Consider the following 19,623-nt stretch of genomic DNA (forward strand, 5'->3'; position numbering starts at 1 on the left):
TTACATTAGTAATGATATCATCTTGTATACGTGTTGATATGAATATATATGCAAAATGTAATACTGCAAAATACAACTACTGTTCAATGAACATAAGGAGATTCATTCATGTTGAGAGGCTGAGTCTCATCTTTGATAGACTTCATGGTCTGAATGTAAAAGTTAGGGCTGTCAGCATTAACTAGTTCATCACAATTTATTGAGGCCTGAAATTAATAAATTCATTTTTCTAATCACAATTAATCGCATGCTATTTTGTCCCTTTAGATGCACTGTAGATATGCCTCCGCAATGTCTCCCTGTAGTCCCAGTGATGGAAAAGAAAGACACTGATGCATCTTTGAATGTCTCATTTCATTAAAAAAAAATACTTTTGTAACTTTTGTAACATCAACCTTCTGATATCAAACATTTCACTTTTTGACAGTTCCTTTTTGCTGTTTTCATTTCGTTTTTGATCCTTTACATGTTCCTTGTTCCAAGGTTAAGTTCATGCCAAACCTTCGATCGACCAGAAAGTCCTTACTTTATTTCAAAATAAAAGCAGGGTTGAATTCAAACAGCAAGTAAAGTAACGGAATTTTGAACATACGATTAAAAATGTGATTAATCAAGATTAACTCTTAAAAATTTGTGATTAATGTCAATTAAAAAACATGACTCGTTCGATGGCCCTATAGTAAAGACACAATGAAAAGTCATGCTGACAAAAAAGCCTTGAACTGCATCAAACAATTCCTTCTCATAAAACATCTGTAAACCAAATGTCTAATTATATTTTAAATTATTGTGTTTATATTTTTCCTTGCTAGAGTAAAAACATCCTCTTCACTGCTTTTGTTCCACTTTTTGACTGTTTATCAGACATGTGCATTATACAAACTAAATATTCAAAATATATACAGGGGACCTTAAACTTTATTTTAAGGCTAGTAGTGTTATTTACCTTCTTCTTGATAAAACAACTGTTTAAAACAATACAAATAAAATATGTTCTGAACCTGCTTCTGTTCAAAAAGCTTCCATAACCATATTTTAGGAATATTTTCCCTAAAATTTCATCTCCTCTGGCCTCCTCCTCTGTGCATGTTGGTTTCGGTGTTGTATGTGTGTGTGTGTGTGTGTGTGTGTGTGTGTGTGTGTGTGTGTGTGTGTGTGTGTGTGTGCGTGTTTGTGTAAAGGGCATTCATGGGTGCAGTTAAGCAACGGGAACTGAGTAAAGCCTTCAGGCTGCGAGGCGATTGATGTCCGGCGGGTGGCTGAGGAACAGTAACTCACACCGCTTTCTGCCTGCATCTAAAACTCTCATTAGTTTAAGTGTGTGAGAGTTTTCTGCCTCTGCACCCTTTGGAGCACACAGAGAGGCACAGGGCCAAACACCTCCTCAGATGGACGTTTCTACAAGGGGAGGCATGCAAAGTGAAGGTGCATGCCTGTGAGCACTAAAGAATTTGACACAAAAACCCATTTTTGGAAACATATTTGTGTTTTTTTTTTTCTCTCTGTCTTGCAGCCTGCATGAGTGTAACTGTGGGAATGCAGCTTAACAGCAGGGCCTAATGAGGTCTGCAATATGAGCGGTAAACATTTGTATGGACAGATGCGGATTAATGTTCATCTTTTCTTCAAGCCACAGATTAAACCTGATTTACTGCCTAACAGGTTTTATTCTTTTTTTTTTCCCTGTGTGACTACAGAGAGCTAGAAATGAAGAGAGGCGGTAAATGAGGAGCAAAGAGAAACAAAGGAAGAAAACAGAGCGAATGTGTCTCTTACTTATGGGGAAGTTGCCAGAAGAAGCCAGACAGTGAAAGTGAAAGGAACAAAGACAAAAAAAAAAACTGCAGGATTGGACGGAAGGGGAAGGCAGAGGGAGTCGTCAGATGCTCCTCATTCCTGTTGTGGGCTGCAGAAGTGAAGGAGGAGAAGATTTGAGTCATGGGGACGGAATCAGAAATGTCAACAGATTGAGTCAGAGCAGAGCTGGGACCGTCTGGAAGGAGAGAGTATCAACACTGACGGAGGGGCATGCAAGATTTTGGGACCGTTACTGGGCTAATGGCAAAATTATTGGACATTATGTGTGTGCGTGTGTGGTTGTGTGTGTATGTGTTGCATGGGGGAGGATGTGGGATTGGCTTAGTCTGCTGTCTATAATGAATGGTTAATGTTAGTCGGGGAAAAAATGAATACGGTCACCATCTGCTCTATCTTAGTCTGCGTTCTGTGCCTGTGTATGTGTGTGTATGACAGTCATGCAGACACACACACACATACACACACACACACACACACACACACACACACACAACTTGCTCTTGGAGAGGGATTTGGAAATATGCAATGGAAGAAAAAGGGAGGGTGGAAGAAAGAGAAACATGCAACAAAAACCTGCACAGAACTGAAGAAAGAGACCATGAGAGTGAGGAAAAAGAGAAAAGATATTCATGCAGGAAGCATCATGTGTGTTTATGTGCAGCAGAGACGCAGATACAGGTGAGCACAAATAGGGCACAAGTCATGAGTTCTGTCATGTCTCTCAAGCACATGTAGCCTATGGCTGCAAACACACACGATTTTGGTGTATGCACAAGAACACATACACCAAAAACATTCGCAGCACATTATGAAAGAATAGACACTATCTTCAGAGCTGACCAACAAAACTCCAAACATTTCTTTAAGATTTTATAAATTCTTTGATTTGTGTTATCACTACACTTCAGATGCAGATGAAGGTATTTGACTGTCCAAAGAAGAAAATACCATCATGTTCACATACTGAACAACAAGCATTATATGAACAATAAATTGGGCTGACTGTACATGTTGAAGTTACAGTACTTGATATTTGGTAAAGCCTGCGTTTATGAATGCTTTTATGTCTGAAGACATTTAAATGTTTGTGTTCAAGATGAGGACAATTCTTACTGTTTTTTTTTTTATGTCATGCAAATCATACTTAAAGAATTGAGTGGTCATTTGAAAAAGAAATACAGCTGCCTAAGAAATGCGAAGAAGAAAAACTGCAACATATCTTTTGACGTATAGTGAGGATCCGTAAAGAGGTATTTCATAGCATTAAAAAGACACTGGATCAAAGTGTCTGTAATTGATTACTTATTGAACTGGTGCAAATATATTGTAATTATTTCAACAGCAATTTCCTTGACAGAATCAGCATATTTGTTGGTGAAAGTAAGTTTTGCCCATTAATTAAAAAGAAGTTGCTGTTTAAATCGAAGTTGGCACCATTCTCTTATTTGCAAAGTTTAAAAAAAATTTAGATTAAATATTAGGACCAACAAATGAGGACCTCTGTGCAGCTCTATTACTAGACTACCCTGTGAATACACAGTAACAGTATTTAAAGCTTTAGGGGGATTACAAGTGTTGAGGACACTGGAACAGTATCATCCCCGGCTGTGCTCACACATAAACACACACTCTCTCTCTCTCGCCCACTCACACTCCAACACAAAAGTAATGCATGTCCAGTTTTTTGTTTTGTTTGTGAACGCATCACATTTGTCTCCAAAGTTTAAAGCATAGAAAAACTGTTTTCGTGCATCATAGAGTTCTTGGGTAGCCATGACAGAGAGAAAACTGCAACGCTGATAAAACATTTGTGATACATCTTTGAACACTGGGTTGATAAGTAAATACAGCCCACATCCATAATCCTCATGTCACTATGCTCTCTGTATTATGCAGAGTTAAACAGAAACACACACACACACACACACACACACACACAATAACACACACACACACACACACACACAGAGCCAGGTTGTGATTAAATTCTCTGTGGCCTATGATCCGCTTCTAAATCTTTGCAATTTTCATTTTATGCAGCTTTAATATGGATCATAGATGCTCTCAGAGTGCCCCATCTCCTAATCTGGAGCAATCTGAGCTGAGCCGGGCTGGGCCAACAGCTGACGCTAAGCCAACCAGTCACACTCGAACAGCCAGCAAGGCAGCATCAAACCTCGGTGCAGTCAGTGTAGGCCCAACATGCCATGACAGTGAAAAAGTTGGAGAAAATTTGGAATTATTTTTACAGGAACAGTAGCAGATATGCAGGAGCTTTACACTTGCAGGTGTGTATTCTTTATAGAACAATTGCATTACTTTTTTTTGGACAACAAATTAAAAACAATTGAGGGAGAATTTATCAATTTGGAGACAATTTAGTCAAAAGACAATAAAAGATGCAACTCTAGGCGTTGCTGCAAAAAATGAATGCAGTGCATGTGAACAGATTAAAAGTATATCTTGATCAGATGAGCCTTAATATAATTTTTTTAAAAGTGCAGGAGGGAGGGGATGATGGGTAATGCTTGTTGAGGTCATGTGTTTGGGTGCTGAGGAACCATGTTAGGGCATATTAGACACACACACACACACACACACACACACACACACACACACACACGCACGCACGCACACACACACACGCACACACACACACGCACACAACAATTGATTTTCACATGATATTTATGCACGCACGCTGGCACACACAGATGACCCTGTTTTTAGAGCATTAGAGGGCCCATAAGAGGATTAAGTAATTAAGGGGACACAGAGTTAAAAAATGTAAACTAATATTGTAATAGTTACATCCAGGAAACCCAAACCCACTGCATGATCTTTCTGAAAATCATGTCATTTTTGATGTCATATTGTCAAAAAAAAAGAAAAGGTGTATGCATTTGTGATATGTCTCAGAAGTCGCAAGAGGAATTTAAATGTTGGTGCCTTGTTTCTCTCAATCTAGATTAAACTGTCACGTCAAAACACCTACCAGTAACCAGCTGAAGGCTCGGACCAGAAGCAGACCCCCTGCAGGGACTCATGTAAATAATACTGTAGCTGATGGAGGAAAACCCACAAACTGAGCAAAGCTAATGCTAGGCTTAACTCTCTCTCTCTGCCCCACACTCTTACACATACACATTTAAATAAATGAAAAGTTTAGTTTGCTCCATCTCTGAAAGTTACTGCTAATGAAACAATGACTTTTATTGTTATTATTAGGAGCAGAGAGTGAAAATGTGAAAGGGAGAGTGAACATCAGGGGGAAGGGGAAGTCACCCCTCAACCTCAGCCAGCTTAATCCTCCCAGTGGCAGACGGCAAGACCAGTTAGATATCAGGACATCCTTATGGACATATTTAGAGCGCTGCTTTAATCATGAGACCTTTGTGGACACATTTTCACATATTTTTTCTTTGAGAGAGGTATGAAAAGAAGAAACATGTTCTCTATAAGTAGTATACTGTTTATTATACCTGGCTGAAACAAAAAAAAGTGTGCCTTTTAGTTCATTTTTTACACAAGAAGTCAAGTAAAAGGTAGACATTAAAGGTTTACCTGCAAAAGTCATAATTTCCTAAAGATATTCTATTAACCTTTTGGCTTCTTTTACCTTTTATTGTCCGTCGCATAGTTTCTCCGTCTGTCATTTGCATATCCTTAATCTGTCTATTATCTGTCTGGGAATGTGCCTCTAACTAATCCATCTTTGCTCACATCATTTTAGAAATGTTAAAACCCACAATAACCCACAACAAACACAACTCATCCTGAAATCTGACCTTATGAACCTGACACTTTCCCATCGACCTGTGCAGCTGTGATGGTAAACCCTTTAAAAGGTTCTTGAAGTCAACGGTGTCCATTAAAAAGGCTAAACCAAAAATGGTCAGCGGCATAGCAAGTGTAAGCATAGTAACATAGAATATTTTGACATTTGTGTCAAAACCAAAAATAGCTAAATAAATGCATATACACATCAATGAGCTAATATATCAGGTGTGCCTTATATTCTGATATAGGTTGTATTTAAATAATGACAAGTTCTTCTTCCAGCTGAAGTAAGGATTAGTCACATCACCTATTATTAGTAACAATAGCAAAATGTCACTAACATGTCCTAACATATAGTCCAGTGCTTTGTGACAAATGTGGCGGTATGGTTTTAATGTCCCTCTGTGAGACTTTAAGGTTGCGTTCAGGAAGTGGACAAGTGTAGATTCACCTCAGAGAACATGATTAAATCACACAATAACCTCCTTCCCCTCATCAAATCCTCTTAAGCAGGCTGTAATACATATCTGCCAAACAAAGCAAACTCAATCAGAACAATCAACCGAGCCAGGCCAAGCCCGCCCTGCCAGCTCGTCTGATCCCATTGCCGTGATTAAAATGAAAATGGAGCCGGGACATTACCAGAAATCCCATGTTCACCTTATAAGGAAGATCAGAAGTCTGCCTCTGTGTGTGTGTGTGTGTGTGTGTGTGTGTGTGTGTGTGTGCGTGCGTGCGTGCGTGCATGCGTGCGTGCGTGTGTGTGTGTGTGTGTGTGTGTGTAGGCTAAAGGGGATAATATAAATGTGTCCTGTGTAATTCCCTGGCTTGGAACACAAAACACTGTTTTATTGTTTTGCAATATTAATAGAAGAAAGATTACAATTGATGGGATTGGATTAGTGATATTTATCTTTTTTCGTTATCAAAAAGTAATAAATGAATTTGTTTATGATGAGCGGTGTGTTTTGAGAAAAACATGTTTTTTTTGTGCTGCAAGGGAGCACCTGCATAAATACGTCCAGACTTAAAACAACACCATGAAAAATGCAAACGGGTTTTCGATTCTCGTTGTTGCAAATTTAACAAGTCAGGTATTACAGTGCTGGTAAACATAAAATGTAATTAACATTTCAGCTGCCATGTTTAATATCATGTCAAGTTTCAAACACGCCTGCATCTAGTAGTATTTTCATAATGGCTTCATCTGGAATTTTCTTGCCCTGATAATTAAAAGCAGTCTACAATCAGTTATCTATGAACAATGACAAAGGAAAGAATCTTTTTCACATTTGAAAAACTAAAAACAGCTAACATCTGCTATTTTTGCAGAAAGAAATAACAAAAAGACTTGAATAAGGACTCCAATGAATATTTCATTTTCAAAATAGTTGCCAATTTCTGCCTTTGGATTAGATGTGTTCCAAGAATGCAATGCTTTCCATTTATCTCACAGCATGAAATCAACTTACAGACACTTGAAACTTAGGAAAAGAAAATCAGTCACACTCTGTCTTATTTTAATTTTGGATATCATGTACAAAATCACATTATTTTTGCAAAAACAATCCAAATCAAGGTCAAATAGGTATATCAAGTTTCACGTTTCCTGCTGTTGTGAAATTATTGGAAATCATCAGCCTACTCATAATGGTGTGTTATTTTATTTTTGTCAAGCAGAGATTTAATAATATATGTGTTGGATGTGTAAGTCAGAACAACATACCATGAAAAGTAAAACTTACGGCTCTTTAAATTATGCAGGCCTAGCTTGCATATCAGTTTTTTTCAGTGGGTAACACACTCTCCTTAAAATTGTGTGTGTGTGCATGTGTGAGAGAGAGAGAGAGAGGAAGAGAGAGAGAGAGAGAGAGAGAGAGAGAGGGGAGATGGACTCTTGGGCACTTGGGCGGGCTTACAGTAAGAGGCAAGCACTACATTACTGTTGCTCCAGTTCACTTCCTGGGATAATCCTTAACACAACAGAGGGAGCTGCAGGTGACCTGGACCAGCAGAGATACAGTATGGGGCTCCATTAACAAACACACACACATGTAAACACACTCTCACACACACAGAACCATCCATTCATAACTAACGACAATATGACCCTCCTTTCACCCTTCATCTCTGCTGTTCCAGCGTAGCTTCCTCCTCGTCGACTCTTAGTGAAACATATTGTGGCCCTGCTGCTTGAAATGACAGAGTGTCATTCATCCGCAGCCCCAAAGTCATCTGCCCCATTAACAGCAGTGTCTAATTAAAGCTGTAAATGACAAACACATAGACACAAACACAGGCTCTAATGGCCGCTCTGTAAAGCAGGAGACTGATGGGCAGCTGTCTCGTGTTTGTCCACTGAGCAGATCAACCTTGAGACATGAGGACCTGTGGGCCGTCTACTGGACCTCTGAGATAACACAGGAAGGCTAGCAGAGCAGTGATAATGAATGATTCATATACAGTTGCCTGAAAGTTAATTGAATCATTAATAAAGAACAATATTGTCTTTTAACAAGGTGATGTTTGAATTACAGTGTTAGGTACGTCCCACCAAGGAGTTCTTACCTTTCCATATACTGTATATATATATATATATATTTGACAAAACAAAAACAGCAGGATTTACCGAGCAAATAAACAAGAGGTGTTTTTCTGTTGTTTGACTCAGGACCAAAAACAATTGGGGAACAATAACCGTCATTGCGGATCATATTTGACTCTATTATCCTCTTATTTGCATTATATGGAAGAGGAATAACAAGGTAGTGGCGCTGTGGCTTATCTCCAGCTCCTGTATTAACCACTGCGGCATTAGCCTTAGCTGCCTAAAGTTAACTCCTTTATGTAGCTTATCAAGCTTAAAAGTGTGACAAAAATCAAATGCAGTGAAAATCACTCTCTAACACAAATTAACTGAACGACATTGCCTTATTACAGAACATATTTACTGCTGTCCTTTTCTCCACAATGCAGCGCCTGTTACTGTTTGTGCTCATCTCCCTTTTTCAATCACCATTAAAATCATCCACTCCTCTGTCACGCTGTCCTGAAGAAACCTCAGGATGAAAAAAAGTAAAGAGCTCAAATCCATTTCCATATTAGTTTGAAAATTGTGGAATATTACAGAGGAATTATCCCTTCCACAAAACAGAATAAAACCCTTCTTATTCCCGCTAATCCTTCAAAGACTGTGATATTACCTGATAGGATGCTGTACTGTGTGAATACTATCAACAAGACATGTCCAAAATAATGTAAGCAGGTCCCCGTAGTGGAGATTAGAGTGAGCATTTCACTCTCCCAATTTATCTCTTCCCCGAAATGTAACGCCTTCATTCTCTATATTTCCCCCACTTTCCCTCCTCGGTCTCTCTTTCCTCCCTCTGACTCCAGAACAGCTTTCTGGAAGCTAAATGTTCATCTCCCTTTGTGCCACAGTGTACAAGATAAAAAGAATTTGCAAAAATCTTACAAAAGAATTATCAACTGTTTAAATGTGTGACAGAAATTGCCTGAAGGCACTACTAAGGGCCCAAAGAAACATTTTTGTTGCACTTTTCAATATTTGAATTTCATTTTACAGAATTTTTGGACATTTAATTCATTAATCAGCCTGTTGTTAAGTCGGTCTCTGGACCGGCACTGCACCTAACTATAACATGTACTGCAGAATTTAGTAGAGACATTAAGGGTTCCCAGAGGATATGTCCTCATAATTTGATCCTCAGACATTTTCTCAAGCAATACCAGCAGGTCATTGTTATCTACATAAAAAAAGACATTTATTCATATATACACGTCTAAGATATTATCTGAAAATATATCCTTCACATGTATGGTTCCCTGATGATATATCCTAAATACTTAGGTTGGTTCATAATTCTGTACAGGAATTCATGGTTCCCAGATGATATATATATATATATATATACACATGTATATATATGTATATATGACTTTGTTGAGCTGTTTACATTTTCTATAGCAACACTTGGAAGTTTTCACACAAAAAGGTTGGTTAGATTGGCTAAATTCGGTTACAACATTTAAAGCTCCTGGAGGATAAATCTTAATAGCTGTAGTGATACACTCACTTCTCTTCCAGTACCATTGTGATGTTGACATTTGGGGTTTTGAACATCTTTTCAACACAGACCAACATGAAAATTGGTCATCTGTGTTCTCAGAGGATGGATTGAAGTGAATGTAGTGATGTCAAAATTCATTGCAGGTCCATAATGCAGTTAGATTTTTGCACTGAATTGAGAAAAATAATATTCTAAACAACAGATCAAGAACAATATCTGTGTTTTTATAGTGTTATTGTATTTCCAGAAATGCACTTTACAATCAGCCTCTTCACACACTGATTTACCGAGCTACCATGTAAGGCACCGGTCTGACCTTTTGGAGCAACTTGGGCATCAGAGTCTTTCCAAAAGACTTTTTTAACATGTGTTCAAAAGCGGTAGAGGAATTGAACTTAAATAGGGAACCAACACACTCTTCTCCTGCCTTGTTTTGCTGAGAAAATAGCTCACTTATTTTGTTGTTTTGAGCTCCAGAAGCTTCTTTGCACATTTCATCGTATTCAAAACAGATTATGAACAGCAAGGAAAACTAAATGGATTGGAAATAATCACCTGCAGAGTGGTTGATGACTGATGTACACTAAATCTTGCCTGGGTGTAAAAAAAAGGGAGCCTCATGTCATAGAGCAAAGTGCCGAGACTGTTTTTGTGGTAATTGGTCCTAGAGAGAGGAAAATCCCTGAGAAACATTGAGCTGCAGGACTATTAAAGCCCCTCAAGTCCAGCTCTTTCCTGCTCTATACATATTGAACCGTTGTGTCAGGGGGCTAAGAAGATTATCACAATGGGATGAAGAGGCCGTAAGAGCCTTTGTAGCCTCATTGTTGATGGAGGGTTAGGATCGCACAGTGAAAGTTGTTACAGCACTCTGAAGCACTTAAACTGCTTGACCTTAAAAGCTCTGTTTATGAAAGAAAAGAAAAAGCTGTGAAGGAAGATGGGAATGAAAAGTAGCAAACACATTGCATGAATGGAAAAACATGTATGAAGCCTTTCTGGTGGCATCAAAAACAAAAAAAGAAATAAAGGTTGTCAGTAAGAGATAAAGTGTCATCGGGTGAACATTTTCATTGCCTTATTTCCACTTAAAATGTAAAAATCTTTGCTGCACCGTCCTCATTCGGCACAAGATTACTTTGTGTGTCTTTGTGTGTGCGCGGCAAGAGCGACTGAAGCATCGAAATGACATGAAGAGTTATTTGGGCTGTAATGAAGCTGCTTAATGAAATCAGTGCCCTTGAAAGTTCTTCATCAATTTTAGCTCCCTTGTTCACTCGCTTGCGCTCGCACCATCCCAGCCTGTCAGCTAATCCATGCGCGCGACACAATATTAATTAAACACAGCGTTTCCTGAAGTACTTAAGTGAAGCGCTATCATTGATAATGAGCAGGTTTAAAGGAGTCACATCCCACCAAAATTACTTTTTAAACCGGCCTTATTAAGCAGAAAATGAGGCCCAAATCAGCCTACAAGCTCCTCATTAAAAGCCACTGATCCTTGGCCAGGCGCATGTTCCAATGGTTTTAATTAGGCTAGCGCGAGATCGTCAGCGACAGGAAGCGCCATTAATCTTGTCTTTTCATTAAGAGATTGGGGGGTACATCATGTTGCAGAATCAAATGCCAAAATAGGATAAGAATGAAAGAAATGACATGAAATACTTTGAATTGTGCTTAATTTTTGTAAATTCAATCTAAAACAATTGAAATATACAGTTGTATGATACTTTGTAATTCCAAGATAGTCTCGCTAAGTGCATCTAGCCACACACACATACAGTACACACACACACACACACACACACAAACAGGACAATCTGTGTCTTCATTTTCTCAGTGTGTGTTTATGAGTTGCTCTTGTCGTAGACGATGGTCAAAACCCTGCCTGTCACACCGTCTCTGCATGGACGATTATGGATGGCCAATTACATCGCTTTTGTCATTAATTAATGAGGATAACGAGCTCCCCCTGCTCCCCACAAAACCATGGTGCTCCTCAGCTGGTGCTGAACAGGGAGATGGGTGCTGGGGCGTGTTTGTGTGTGTGTGCGTGTGTGCGTATATGTGTGTGTGTGCGTGTGTGTGTGTGTTTGTACGAAAGACAGAGAGTGAGCAGCAAAATCCAGAGAGCAGCCTAGTGTTCAGTGAAGTAGTGTGTGCAAAAGGCTGAACACAGAGATGATTGTTGACCTCAGGGCTTTGCATGTACACTTGTCCAGTGAGTTGAGGTGTGTTTGCGTGTATGTGTGTCTGTCTGTCTGTGTGTGTGAGTGTTTGCTCACCACCAGTCCTGAATCTGTGGGGGCCATTACAGAGATTAGGCAGTCCTGCAGTAACGGATGCCCCCGTTTGTCAGCTCGGATCCTCTGTCAAGACAACAAGCTAAAAGCGAAAGAGTGAGAGTGATGAGCACGGTGGTAGGAATAAAGGGGGGGGGGGGGGGGGGTATGAAGGCATGTAAGCAGGAGAGGAAAGGAAGAGGGGTTATAAAGAGTGGAGGGGAAGTCCTACAACAAGACTGAGACGTCATGAGATCTATCTCCATACAAAGAGTACCTTTGAGAGATGATAAGCCACAGAAGCACTTAATAGGATGTCTAAATCTTCAACAGATCTGACTGTTGTCATCCAACGCTGCCTCTCCCTCCTACACCTCCGCCTCCTCCCACCAGACCCAATTTGGCCCCTGCCACGCTGTCTGGGTCCACCATGCGTGGTGTCAGGTGCCTTGTGGCGATAGGCAAAACGCTTTGCCTGACTGCCATGTTTCGAGGCTTTGCGGCCATATGAGCACAAAAAAAAAAAAAAAAAAAAAAAAAACCTACAAAGCACAAACACACAGACACATACAAACAGACATCCCCCTTTCTCCCACCCCCTTTTAAAGTCTGATTAACGAATGGAAAAGGCCCCAGCCCATCCCGCTGCACTTTCAGCAACGTCACCCCGAATCAAATGGCTCCTCAGAACCAACAGACTCACCCGCTCATTGGTTACGACAAGGCGGGGCTGGGAGGGAAGAGGAAGTGTGATGTCATAGTGGAGCGAGGAAGTTAGGGAGTCCATGGTTGACGGGTGCTTACAGTGCTACTGCTGGTGCAAAAACACTGAGGCACCAGCACCTTTTCTCACCCTGCACTCTTTTTTAACCACCTCATACACACACGCACGCACACACACACACACACACACACACACACACACACACACACACACACACACACACACACACTTAACCCAAATGTTTTCCTCACTTTGCTTGTCTTAAACCTCCTTGCAAAGAAACACATTTGTACTGCCACTTGGCTTCTAAAGACAAAACCATGCTGCTGTGAGCTAATTTCATTTATAAAAACAGATCACATGGTTTTTAAACCCTCTCTGTAAGCATAATCAGAGCTGAAGCATGCTCATTTTCCTCCCAGGCCCCCGTTGTTAACTACAGCCAGTGTGCAGGCCTGTGTGTGTGTGTGTGTGTGTGTGAGATGGAGTGCTACAATGTGCATCAGACACATAGAGAGAACTTAATTAGAGAAAACAGCGCTGTCACATGCATTAGGGAGAGGTACACACTTTAGGGCATATGGTTTTAGTACTATACCATCGGGTTGGAAGAAAAGCACATAAACATACCTCAAAGCTCCGAGCCATGCTAATGAAATCACTCCCTTCCTATCCTGCTGAGAGCAAACACAAATGTTTACAGACATCACACAGTCTGCCCCGTACTGCTGCTGCTCACTGGTCTGGTAGTGCAAGAAGACTTTGTATAAAGACACACTTAAATAAAGACAATAGGTGATAAGCGGTGAGAGGTCAATTGTGAAAGTTCTTTGATTCATTTTCTCTTTCTCACATTTAGTCTAAATGTTGTGTTATTGAAGCACTTGTTATTTTTTATCAACAGCTTTCACTCGTCCTTTGGGAACCAATATAAGGAAACTGATAAAAGACAGTAAAGTAAAACACAATCGTTTTGAATTTGGCTGGAGAAAAAGTTGCAGTTCTTGGACAATAACTGTACATGTTGTACTCTCACGTGTCCTTACATGTGCTCATAAAAACACTGTAGCTTGTGGTAAACCATTATCCTACGGTATTTGCTAAAGAGAGGCACCAATACGATCTTACAACCGTTTAAAATATGTGGATTTTATTTTTTTATTAAACTGTCTTTTTATTTCAACATGTCATAAGATTTGATATTATGAACATTAGTGTGCAGTATTGCAAAAACAGAAAGGGGTGTGAAGTGATAATGTAGGTTAAAATAGTTTCCTATAAAACAATTAAGTTGAATGAATGATACTGAGATTGTTTCATAAAGAAATTAAGAGTGCACTATTTTCATTCTAAAGGGTTTCATTTTGTGTTTAAGTTTTCTAAAAAAGTTCTTAGTCATTGCTTTTTCAAGTTCAATATCGATTCACTTTTGTCGTGTGTGTCTTCTTTATTCTGCGGCATCTTGACACACATAAAAGACTTTGTGCAGAGGCATGCCCCGGGCCTACTTAGGCATTGAACTGTTTGCTTTGTTGCTTCAAAATAAAAAGATTGTGTTTGTTAAATTCAAATGGTATTGCTTAGATTTTTATTTTATGTTTTTATTTTTTAAATTTCACTTATTTTTAAATCTAAAATCAATCAATCAAAAAATGGTTCTGAACAGTTCAATATATCAAACACCAAAATGCAGTAAGATTTTTATTTATCAAAATAAAAAGGAGAATATGATATCCCAAGTAGCTCTAAGAACCATCAAACAAGGCAACAAGTCACACAAAGTAACATCAACACACATTTCTTTAGGTTATTATTTTAGTACTCTAATGGTGCTCAACTAGGAAATGCAAAAAACACAGTCATGTATTTAACACTTCCTTAAACCTTAAACTTATTTGTTCACGACAAAGAAGAGAATAATTAATCATTTCATGTACACATCATCCACTGTTGGTAGGCTACAGGTCCAGAGGACCTTTACCAGTGACTCAATCACAAATGTGTCTGAACGTAAAGATGAAACCTACATGCAAAGTGACACACTGCCACCATGCACGCGGATGGCCATAAAGATCATTTGGTGATACAAGAAAACATATAGTTCAGAAGCTCCACCTCAGAGGCCTTGAGGGAGGGAGAGTGACCAGCCAGCTGTCTGTGCAAAAAGGCAACCATCTCATTTATGGCAATTAGGCTGTACGGGGACTGATGGAGCGCAGGGCCCGAGTCCTAACATCATCGGCAGCATTTGTCACATTTCATCCCCGCTGCCCTGAATGTCTCTTGGGGCCTCAGACAAGACATGTGTCATCAGAGGGCCAATTTAAGATGCCATGGGTGGCCTGTTGTTGTGACAAGCAGCTAAATTGTGAAAGAGAGACTGTGGTGGACCATTTAGTCACTCTTTGACTGGCGTAAATAAACAAGACTGATGTGAATGTATGATAATCTGCAGGGGTTATGTTGTGTGCCCTAAAAATCACCTGTTGGATTACAAAAGAATTTGATTTTTTGTGGAGCATGTTACAGGAGGATTATTAAAATGTAGGTTGTTTATCGTTAAATTATTCAGCATGGTGGACGGGCTTTGAAAGATAAAAAAATAAATATTTGCTTGCCGTGTTTGACAAATCATTATAATAGCAGCAAAAGTATTGTGTTGATAGAGTTGGAAAATATTTCTCCTGCCTCAGGTGTTAATTTTATAGCTTAAAAATGCACATCTATCTTTCTGAATGCAAGACAGGAGTTTCATTTCAAATACAACATCCTATATTTATTCATAAATTATACTAAAACATCATAAATTTAGTATCAACTTCAAAGTTGAGGCCAATAAATTAACAAAGAATAGTTCTGTTTTCAGATAAATGTGGTTGCAATGAGACAGATAAATATGTATTTAGGAATATAAATACCCCCTCACTACAACCTTCTCAAAAATTAAATCCTTTTCTACTTCCATTCATTCAACAGACAGAGCCTGAACTGTCCCTGTGACTTTCACTGAATTAAGTGGAGCAGGGAGACAGGAGCTGAAATCGTGTTAATAGCTGTCCACAGTCTAAGAGACCGCCAAGGAAGCCTGCAATCACCCAAATCCCCAGAGACAGGTCCTGGGTGCCCCGGGCGGCTCTTGCGCCCTTCCCCTCAGCGCCACCGACCCTGCTGCGTGCCAAACAGGCCCCACCAGCCTCTGCGAGCGCGTTCAGACCCGGCTCTGCACGTCAGAAGCTTCTCGTGCAAGGAAAAAAAAGTTACAAACTCTTAATTTAAAAAAAACAAACAAACTACGAGGCAACTGCTGGATTCTTATTTTACGCATTTGTCCACGGCAATAATTTCGGGTTAAATAACAATAGTAGTTTTAAGCTCAACTTTTTAACGTTCTACGTTCAAAGTGGATTTCTTTTTTGTAAATGTGAAACTACAATATTAAATACATGCAGTTTAAAAAAGGAAATCTAATATTATTAATCGGTGTATTGTATTGTTTATGGAATTGTGGATGGCATTTTAAGTTCTCAGATTTTGATATCAAATTATTTCTAATTTGTTTTGAAGTGAGTTCATGTTAAAAGCTGTGAAGTGGATGTTGAAATGAAGCAACGTGGGTCCAAGCATAGATATGTGTTTTAATTATAAAGACATATAAACAATATATGAAATCCATGTTGCAACACAACCAGAACGCTTCTTCAATGTATAGGCTGTAAGTTAAATAGCCTAACTGTTAGTATCGCCGGAGTTTACACAGTTTTACAATACAATCATGTGAGATGTGCAATAACTTAAAATAAAAAAAGAAACTTGTCAACACATCGGTAAATCATTAGCCTGCATACATCAGCCAAACATCACATTTGCCCCACACAGTATCAGTAGTCAGTCAAGGGTATTCCTTTCATAATTAAATCTGAAAGTCGAGATCGCACCACTTGGCGTTTCTTCTTTTCGTGTTGTTGAATGTTGCATAGATTACAAATAACAGCTGATAGCTAAACTGATAATTTGGAGATGGCCTGTAAAGTTCAAGCGACAAAGTGACTTATCAGAAGGCCTAAACTGTTGTTTTTCTTTTAGTAGAGTTTGTTAAATCTGGACACATTGCAGTACTTATTCTTACTGTAAGATTACGCATCAGACTAAACTTGTTTTAATTGTGACAGAATGATTTAAAAAGATCTAGAGTGGGAGAGAGACCAACATGGGTGCATTAAAGGTTAAAAAGTTCAAGAAAGAGAGAAAAAGCGAATCAAGGCTTGTCGTTACAGTGTTTGAAGAGGGTCGACGGTGTCCCGGAGTAGGTGGTGCACTTTTCGGCGCAGGTGGCGAGCGCAGAGCCCGAGAACGGGTAGACGGCAGCCTGTCCAAAGGGCGCAAGGGCGGTGGGGATGGGTGAGGTTATGGTCTGTCCCTGGTTCAGATACGCCACCAGCCGCCTCATCTCCTCCAGAGCCTGGGCCTGCATGAGGATATAGTTCTTGGCCAGGAGGAGAGTGGCTATTTTGGAGAGTTTTCTCACCGAGGGGCTGTGGGCGTATGGGATAACGGAGCGAAGGCCGTCCAGCGCGTCGTTCAGGTCGTGCATCCTCCTCCTCTCCCTGGCGTTGATGCTCAGCCGCAGGGATCGCTGCTCTTTGGACTTCTTGGCAAGAGGCCCCCCGGGCTTGTCGTCCCCAAATGGTGACCCCCTCTTCCGGGATTCCAGCGAGTCGAAGCCGTCCTCGTCGTCGCTTGTGTGCTCCCCGCCGCTCTCGTTGGACTTCGTGGTCTGCCCAGAGAGGAAATCAGTGGCCGGTGTGAGCGGGAACCGGCCGGGGCTTCCAGGACCATGGCCAGCGCCGAAGCCGAAGGCTGATTGGCCGTAGCGCTGCGTCAGATCGAGGAGCGCGTCGTTGCTGATGGACTTGAGCAGGTTCTCTTCGCTGACATTCATTTTCTCTTCCAGAAAAAGTCTACTCTTCCGTTTCCCCCTCTCTTTTGTTTGGAAAACTGTAGCTTGTACTCACGTAGTTTTCTCCAAGAGTTGCTGTTTTCTAGGAGTTGCTCTCTCCCCTCACTCGTTTCCTCAGTGAGCGCAGTGACTCTTCAAGAAGGAGGCTGTGAGTCTGAAGCTGAGCCTCTACATGCATTCACCTCCTCTGTACTGTGCGCTCCCCCCTTGTTGCGCGCATAGCCCACGTTCAACAACACTAGTCTAATTGTGCTCGAGGAGATGCGGAGCGCTCGTTCCCCCCCTTACACGGTCGGTTTCTCCTCTCGCGCGTGTGTCTTGCCCTCCCTCGCCTTGGGCAGATTGTGACTCGCGCTCTCCCTTGCTCGCAAGTTAGTAGGAGCACGAGGCCCGCCGGGGATTATCAGCCCGTCCAATCAGGGGGGCGTTTTAATTAACTCGGGAAGAGCGCAAGTCTTCTCCCACTTTGGATCACAATGTGATAATTGCAGCACAACCTGACACACGGTAGTACTGCTGCTACTGTCCACTGTTCAATTATATCCTAATTCAACCAGTTCTTACACACCAATTTCACTTGTAAGGACAAATAGCCTGGTTACTTTATATTTTGCTTTAAAATCCATAACAAGAACTAAAGGCAAACATGCAAGCACGTGAAAGTACTCACCTGTCAGTATAAGAGGTCTTTCTCATACAAAAAAAGCGAGAGATCAGTTAAGGAAGCACAAGGACACTGACTGAGCATACGATTTTGTGAGGTTTGATTCTGTTGTTTCAGATTTAGTCTACTTTTTTTGTTGTTGTTTTTTTGCTTTGGATTTGTGTATTTAGACGTTTGTGACAGACGAGATGACAGTGAGTGTGACAACCATGCTGGGTGTGTGTTAGGTTTTAGCTTCACTTGAAGCCTGCCTTGGATAGCTCACGAGAGGTCATGCAGGAAGTGTCCCTGAACGTCACTCCCATTGCACAACAAAGCAGAGTCGGAGTGTATCCATGAAGTTGATGATGCCAACGCAAATATGCTGGCTGCATCTTACATCTGCAAATCACCGTTAATGAAAGACAAATAGCTGCATGTTTGCTTGTGCTTTTCATATCTTCCCTCTTCATAGAACTTTAAGCTGCTATTTAATTATTATATTTTAGCATTGCATAAGAGTACAACTTAGATACCATGAAACCACAGGCGATAAAAAAAAAGTCACTGTGCAAATACTGCTGAATAAACCCTTAAACTCACTTCCTTTAAAAACAAAAGTAAGTGGATCAGTCAATGGTTTTAGAAGAAACTATTTGAAGTTTGAGAATTGTCTGTTAAACAGGCAAAATGGGGGAAAAATACTTTCTGAGGATAAAAGGTCTCCTCTCGCTCAGAAACAGGTGTGCTAAGTTGAAACTTGATAGTGAAGGTAATGCTGCCACTCAGTGTCCAATATGGCACATTACACTGAAAAAGTTTCATGTGTGATCCGCTACTACAATATACTGTACACCTAATTCTAAACTCATGGGGAAATATTAGGTAATGGTGCCACTTAGTGGAGGAAAAGCCAAAGTGTAACCCTGTAGACCAATAAACCTACAGGGCAGGGTTTGGTTGGTGAACAAGTATAAGTGCTGGCCTCCATTAAAGATTATTTGTTAAGTGTTTTTGACATTCACTTTAATATTAAGCATTCACTGGGCATAAGAATGAAAGATTTTAACTATAGGCTATTATAAACTGTTATAAAAAAGGACATTGTTGCAGAAAAATAGAACGTAATCATACAAGACAGAAAGTAGTAATAACATAATTATGATGTTAGTGGTAAAAAAAAAAATACATAGGCCTATATATTATATACTTCTGAAATTGACGTATCAAGTATCCAATATTGATCAGCCTATTGATTATCTGTGAATAAACCCTGAAAGCCAAGACAGTGTTCTTGAAGAATGAATCAGTGGACCACTATATTTCTT

At 40.1% G+C, this 19,623-nt stretch overlaps 1 protein-coding gene across 1 annotated transcript; it reads right to left on the minus strand.

Moving 5' to 3' along the window:
* Positions 1 to 16,310: 16,310 nt before the first annotated feature.
* On the minus strand, positions 16,311 to 18,030 carry bhlhe23 (basic helix-loop-helix family, member e23). The gene has a single exon (XM_061057786.1). It carries the CDS (start codon positions 17,632 to 17,634, stop codon positions 16,951 to 16,953), a length of 684 nt encoding a protein of 227 aa, XP_060913769.1. The 5' UTR covers positions 17,635 to 18,030; the 3' UTR covers positions 16,311 to 16,950.
* Positions 18,031 to 19,623: the final 1,593 nt, after the last annotated feature.

Source organism: Labrus mixtus, chromosome 15, assembly GCF_963584025.1.
Source record: "Labrus mixtus chromosome 15, fLabMix1.1, whole genome shotgun sequence".
Classification (NCBI taxonomy): domain Eukaryota; kingdom Metazoa; phylum Chordata; class Actinopteri; order Labriformes; family Labridae; genus Labrus; species Labrus mixtus.

Coding starts and splice junctions, on each gene's coding strand:
- bhlhe23 (XM_061057786.1), bottom strand. CDS start 17,634: ATGAATGTCAGCGAAGAGAACCTGCTCAAGTCCATCAGCAACGACGCG.